Consider the following 7115-nt stretch of genomic DNA (forward strand, 5'->3'; position numbering starts at 1 on the left):
ACCCCTAATCATTTATGAAGTGCAACAATCCAGCCACCAGAGCACCAGGTGGCAATCAACAATTTGTATCTCAAAAAGATCAGCACACTCAGCAGTATATTGCAAAAACTTCAAGCTCTTTTAATACAAAAAAGTTTTCATAAATACACTTCTTGTTCAACAAGGACCAGCAACTCGCAGTAGATAGACGCCAAGGACACCCAAAGTCCATCAAATGCCTGCTGGCCAACTTGTATAAAGAGACGGTGAGGGAATAGAGTCCGAGATCCACACTTCCCAGGAAAAGATGCGTTTCTTAAAACATGGCGACAGGCACTGGCCTAATGATGTTTCGGGCATCAGCCCGTCTTCAAGCCGATAAATGTACATTTACTGTCTTGAAGACAGGCTGATGCCCAAAACAGCATTAGGCCAGTGTCTGTCGCCATGTTTTGAGACATCTTTTCCTGGGAAGTGTGGATCTTGGACTCTATATACAAGTTGACCAGCAGGCATATGATGGACTATGGGTGTCCTTGGCATCTATCTCCTGCAAGTTGCTGGTCCTTGTTGAACATGAAGTGTATTTGTGGAAACTCCTCACATGTCATACAGTTATCCTACTTGATTGTGTCCACAAACAATATCATCAGGCATGGGCTCACGAGTCCCGAAAATTCGTAATTTAAATGAGACTTAATTGCCTCAGGTGTGCGGCTGGGTGAGAGGGGGTTAATTACCCATAAGTCTGTTGTCTTGTATGCGTTCCAAACATCTTGCAGGCGTCCTATTGGACGTGCTGCAAGACTCACTACTGCGCACTTCCTCCTTCAAGCTGGACGCGGGCAAGACGTTTGAAAAGCATAGAAGACAGCGGACTTATGGGTAAGTAACCCGCTCTCTCCCAGCCGCACAGCTGAGGCATTAAGCCTCATTTAAGTCATGAATTCGAGTCCTTGCGTACTTGTGAGCCCACCACTGAATATCATCTGTGTAAAATCCACAGGTCCTTACCAAAGTCACTGAATCCTGATGAAAAGAAAAAAAAAAAAAAAACCTGTTCTGAATTTTTTTAGTCTTATCAGCTACAATTAGTGTTCAAAGCTTCAGAATCAAGTGAAACACGGTCTATTAAGTTTTTCCGTTACTTTTCATCAACAAATTGTTTGTCCCTGACAACTACCATGGCACATCTAGTGTTTTGGAGAAAATACTGGAGAATCTCCGTTCATTAAGGCATCTGTACAGCGCAGGCCAAAAAAAGTGCAGTGTCCATGGAGGGTCTACTGATGGCTAGTTTGTTGGTCTACCATCTGCAGGTCTATGTTCAAGAATTAATGAGGCAAAGCCTTCAAATATTATGAATACATCTGCAGACATCAGTGCTCGATACTGTGGCTAAAGCCAGAAGTAGACTACTGCTAGATCCAAGAAAACATTTTTGGAAATTACACAGTATTACACAGCACTACCCTTCCCTTTCCTCCCTCACTTAGTGACATTATTTAATCAGACCTAAACTTACAGGCTCACTTTCATGTGTAGTTATACTAACTAAATCAATGTATTTTTATCCTCACATTATTCACACTCATGATTACTCCAGTGGAGGCACATCCACGGCTGATTTCCTCTATAGCGATAGAATAAGCCAAGTAATCGAGGCCAGCACCACCCAGCTCCTCCGGGACGTCCACAGCCATCAATCCCATCTGTCCCATTTGCCGCACCTAAAGAAATAAACACATCTTCAAAAACGGTGTGTTTAAGAGTAGGATTGCAAATTATGAGCACAGACTGCACTAGTTCACATTTTGCAGTGCAAAATAACTAGGAAACATAACAATGCATGTGTTTTACTTAACCACTTAAGGACCACAGTCTTACACACACACACCCCAAGTGACCAGGTTTTTTTTTTTTTTTTTTTTTACAATTCAGGGCTCTGCAGTTAACAGCTCGCTGTAGAGCCATACAACTTAGCACACAGATGAATCTGCCCCCCTTTTTTTGCCACCAACAGAGCTTTCTGTTGGTGGCATCAGATTGCTGCTGCGATGTAAATGTTTTAATTAAATTGCGTTATTTTTCTTCTATTTACATTCCTCTGCCCTCTAGACCCTCCCCAAAGATCCAATCAGTGATCACTTCTCACAGACATCAGTCTATGGGCCATATGCAATTCAATTTTTCTCCTGAGTTTTCTCCTAGGTGATATTTTAAAACTTGTTAATAAAATGCCTTTTAAGCCACCAGAAAGCAAGGCAATACGTAAAATAATTTTGATAGTACTTTTTCACCTACTTTTTGATACTTTTTTAGTTGAAAAGTGCTGGAAAGTTATTTAAAATTGAAGAGCTGCACATAGATCCTCACGCTGTATAAAGAGAAATACGTTTTTTTTTCTTCTACAGCCTGCTGAGCTCCGTAACTAAAAAGGGGATACGCAATCCCTGCTAATCTTCACCCTCCGATCTTGATGCCGTTCGGCATTAGGTGGTCCTGGGGCGGCCACCTTCCTGACGCCTATCGGCGTTAGGCGGTCAGGAAGGGGTTAAGTGGATCTGTAAGAAAAAATAAATGCCCCAATGGGATCCCACCAAAGTTTAATTTGGTCCATTTTTACATGTATTTGCATAATCCTGCATCAAATCAGAATTATTTGCATCCCACTGATCATCCGCAATGAGGATACCAAGTACTGAGGTATCTAGCTTCTGCTGACCCCCCCCCCCCCCCCCCCCCCCCCAGGTATGCTTTAATCAGGTAGGCAATTTTTTTCTAAGGTTATAATTTTCCTATAAAACATTTTAACCCTATAACAATCCTAACATTCATAAAGTGCTCAAGAGCTGCAGCCACTATGGGTGCGCTCAAAGGGCCACCTTGTAGTGTTAGGAAGTCTTGCCCAAGGACTTCTTACTGAATAGATAATGATCCTTATGCTGGGAATACATGGTTCATTTTGTAGCGGATTAGATGGTTCGACAGATAATTTCCAACATGTCCGATGTCACTTCCGATTGTTTTGCCGCTCGATTTCTGATAGAAGTTCAGGGAAAAAGATAAGAAAAATGAGAGGAAGATAAGAATCGAGAGCTGAATCGAGCGGCAAAAACAATTGAGAGCAAAAACGCACGGCAGAAACAAACCGTGTATTCCCAGCATTAGCCAGGATTCAAACTCTGGTCTCCCATGTCATTTTGTGCCAAGAAACACAAGGGTACCTATGTATTAGCCTGTTGACCTAACAGCTGATTTGACAGTGGCTGGGTAGGACTGGGAGAGCTTAGTGTTAAAGGGAATCTGAAGTGAAAATAAACGTATTGATATAATGATTTGTATGTGTAGTACTGATAAGAAATAAAGCATTATTAGCACAGATATGAGTATCATATTGTTTCCAGTACAGGAAGAGGTAAACTTCAGTTATCTATGCAAGAGAGCTTCTCTAGCTCTGCGACTTAATACATTTGTGAACAGCACTGTCTTTTGAAGCACTTATCTCAACTGTCTCATTGTTTCTTATTTGTTTGGTTTTTTTTCTGCAGAGAAAAGTTCAAAGGGCCAGTAGCCTGCTTTGTGAAACCATTTACACAAAAAAAAAAATAGTGCTCCCCTAAGGTCTCTGCAAAGTACTTGTGGCAGTTAAAGAGGAACTCCAGCCTAAACAAACATACTGTCATTAAGTTACATTAGTTATGTTAATTAAAATAGATCGGTAATATAATCTCTTACCCACCCTGTTTTAAAAGAACTGACAAAGGTTTGTGATTTTATGAGCCATCTTTTTGGTTGAAAGGAGGTGACAGGGAGCATGGGACACAGTTCCAACTGTCCTGTGTGCTGATCACCCCTCCCAGTTTCTAGGCAACGTGAACAACAACATAGGAAATCCCATCATGCTTGGCATAGCATCAGGGGAAAAAAGCCCAGGCAGTTTTCTTTGATGGGCGAAGCTTAGCTAAAAATACAGCTAAAAATGATGCTTTGGTAAGAAAAACAAAGTTCTGATGCTGTGAAACTGTTAAAGAAACACCAAGCCTTTTCAGTGCTGCTGAGTAGATTTTTAGTCTGGAGGTTCAATTTAAGCAAACTCAACTGTCCATCCGGTGCTCCCTCCGGTGTCCTTCCATCTACATCTCCCTGGCAGCATGTTACTTGCTTCCAGGTCACAAAGAATGGGCAGCAGCAAGGATGAAGACAATGGTGGGAGCGCAATGACCAGACAAGTGAGTCCGCTCTGCTGCCATGAATACTTCTGCAGAAGTCCCAGGGGAGCACTATTAGCTTTAGCGTTGTCCTTTAAAGTAAAATGTGCCCCCTTCCCCCCGATGTAACGTGAGTGCCGGCAACCACATGGGGCTTGTGTATGTGCACAGAGGATGTAGCAGGTAGCCAGCGGCAGACATCAACAGGTGAAGCATACTGCACGGGAAACATTTTACACTGGGGGGGCAGCACAGGGGGCTCCATTGCTCGTCCTAATGTCACACGCCCTTGCCGCACACCCGATCGAGCATGTTGGCCCTACATCTTGCAGCATGTCCGATTGATACATGGTTCGCGTCGTCCATGCTCTTGGAAGCACCAATTTTAATCCGATTGTAATAATCAATATGATGGTTGATCGGCTGCCAAGTCATCTGATGTATGGCCACCTATGTCTTTTACTGTACTTCTGAATGAATTGTGGTAAGGGTGACTAGGTCTGTGGTGGGGCATGAAGGTTTGACAGGGGCATGGTTAAAGGTGTCCCTCTTTCTTATATCAAAGTTGAGGGGTGTAAAATAATTCATCTCTAATTAGAATTTGCGCTGTGGGGAGTTGGTATTTTGTACCCAGGGCAGATAAATAATGTGTGATGCACAAGAATGCACAGTCAGAGCAGCAGGCAAGCTTTATTGACAGCACTGGAGAGAGGCTGGGCACATAAGCAGCAGTGGGTGAGAGGTCACTCATGCCTCTGACATTGCTAGTAGGTCACGTCCAGCACACCTGTTCCTGCGGGTAGCGATGCTCCCGGTCCAGCTGAGCAGCTATGGGCTGCAGTTCTCTCTCGGCGAACTCCCGGCATGTGTCTCGCAGCATACGGTGGGTGTCAGGCAGCTCGGCACTCTGGTAGACGGTGTGCAGACAGCGGGCAGCTGAGAAGACACAACACATACAGGTTAGCCTGTGGTCATAGGTCATGACAAGGTCACACATCGCGACAAGTTCTCACCGGAGCACAGCGGCCTCCATGCTCGACACGCAAGCATCATCCCGCTATGTATGTCAGCTCCAATCTGACAACACACCGGGAGGACGGACGCTCCGAATGACGTCAAGACGGAGTTCGCCTGTAGATGACGCTTGGGAAGCCCCTCCCCTTTTGTGATGTCAAGTTCTCATTTTGTCATCCATAAACACGCGAGCACGTGGTTTGTGGATAGGGCTTGCTTTCTCTTGATTTTCACACTGCTTTCATACTAGAGATGGGAAGTTCGGATCTTTTCAATGATTCGGATGGTTCGAATCAGATCATTGAAAAGATCCGGATCTTTGATCCGAATCTCGAATCATTTTTACTAGGGAAGCATTCGGGGGTGAAATGACTAGCAGGACCGGTGTTCCAACATTTTAGCATACCCGACAGAATAGCATACAAATGCTACTGAGCATGTGCAAAGTCATGCAGGGCATACATGAACCCCATAATACCCATCAGCAGCATTAACCTTTTCAACCCCAGTTAGCTGCCTGTGTGCTGGTGTGCAATCTCCACTATCCAAGTGGACATAGAGTTAGAATAAAAAGTTGTCCGAGCGAAGCGAGGACCGAGCCCGCAGTCCAGCGAGCGAAGCGAGCGGGCAAGGGGAGACTGATTCTACTAACAAAGGGTATATCACTCTAAATGTATGCTATTCTGTCAATGTATGCTGTTAGTTGGAACACCGGACTTTCCCTGCAGTGGAAAGAGAAGGGGAGGGGGTGGACAGACAGAGAAGGGGGGATGGTGGACAGAGAAGGGCAGGGAGTGGACAGAGAAGGGAGGAGGTGGGCGAAGAGGGGTGACCAGAGAGCAGCAATTTTTTTTTGCACACATTACCCAAATGTTGCAATCATACAATATATTTCACCTCTATATGTTAGAGTGACCAGATTTTTGTGGATCCGACCGGGGGGGGGGGGGGGGGGGGGAAGGGGGGGGTGACGGTGGGGAGGACTGAGGAGCGCGCAGCGGCGAAGACTGGGGGGGGGGGATGGGCGTGGCCATGACATTGTATGGGCGGAGCTAACGTAATGATGTAACAGCGAGGCATAAGAAAGCAGTGTTTACGCCATGATGTGGACAAACGAGACTTTGCATCATGGGTGTGCAGAAACTGTGTGATGCTAATAGTATACCGTAACCACAAAGCAGCAAACATAGCCATCTATGACCATTAAATAATAAATGCAGTAACAGTTACCCCAGACACCAGAAAATAAACGCAATAGGCAACATGTCAGCACAAAATAACCGCAATGCGTGCAACATGTCAGTATAAAATAAACGCAATGCGGGCAAACATGTCAGTACAAAATAAACGCAATGCGGGCAACATGTCGGTACAAAATAAACGCAATGCGGGCAAACATTTCACCAGAAAAGAAACGCACTGCGGGCAAACATTTCACCAGAAAAGAAACGCACTGCGGGCAAACATTTCGCTAGAAAAGAAACAATGCGGGCAAACATTTCACCAGAAAAGAAACAATGCGGGCAAACATTTCACCAAAAAAGAAACAATGCGGGCAAACATTTCACCAGAAAAGAAACGCACTGCGGGCAAACATTTCACCAGAAAAGAAATGCACTGCGGGCAAACATTTCGCTAGAAAAGAAACAATGCGGGCAAACATTTCACCAGAAAAGAAACGCACTGCGGGCAAACATTTTGCTAGAAAAGAAACAATGCGGGCAAACATTTCACCAGAAAAGAAACGCACTGCGGGCAAACATTTCGCTAGAAAAGAAACAATGCGGGCAAACATTTCACCAGAAAAGAAACGCACTGCGGGCAAACATTTCGCTAGAAAAGAAACAATGCGGGCAAACATTTCACCAGAAAAGAAACGCACTGCGGGCAAACATTTCGCTAGAAAAGAAA

The 7115-nt window shown here is 44.6% G+C and overlaps 1 protein-coding gene across 1 annotated transcript in view; it reads right to left on the minus strand.

The window, feature by feature from the left end:
- Positions 1 to 5312, minus strand: part of ACADS (acyl-CoA dehydrogenase short chain) — a 28641-nt gene extending 23329 nt beyond the window's left edge. Inside the window, exons 1-3 of the mRNA XM_068238683.1 lie at positions 5204 to 5312; positions 4978 to 5126; positions 1560 to 1709 (exon numbers count right to left, since the gene is read on the minus strand). Coding sequence (XP_068094784.1) covers positions 1560 to 1709; positions 4978 to 5126; positions 5204 to 5243 — 339 coding nt within the window. The 5' untranslated portion in view covers positions 5244 to 5312. The remainder of the gene's footprint in view (positions 1 to 1559; positions 1710 to 4977; positions 5127 to 5203) is intronic.
- Positions 5313 to 7115: the final 1803 nt, after the last annotated feature.

This window comes from Hyperolius riggenbachi, chromosome 1 (genome assembly GCF_040937935.1).
Source record: "Hyperolius riggenbachi isolate aHypRig1 chromosome 1, aHypRig1.pri, whole genome shotgun sequence".
NCBI classification, from domain to species: Eukaryota; Metazoa; Chordata; class Amphibia; order Anura; family Hyperoliidae; genus Hyperolius; species Hyperolius riggenbachi.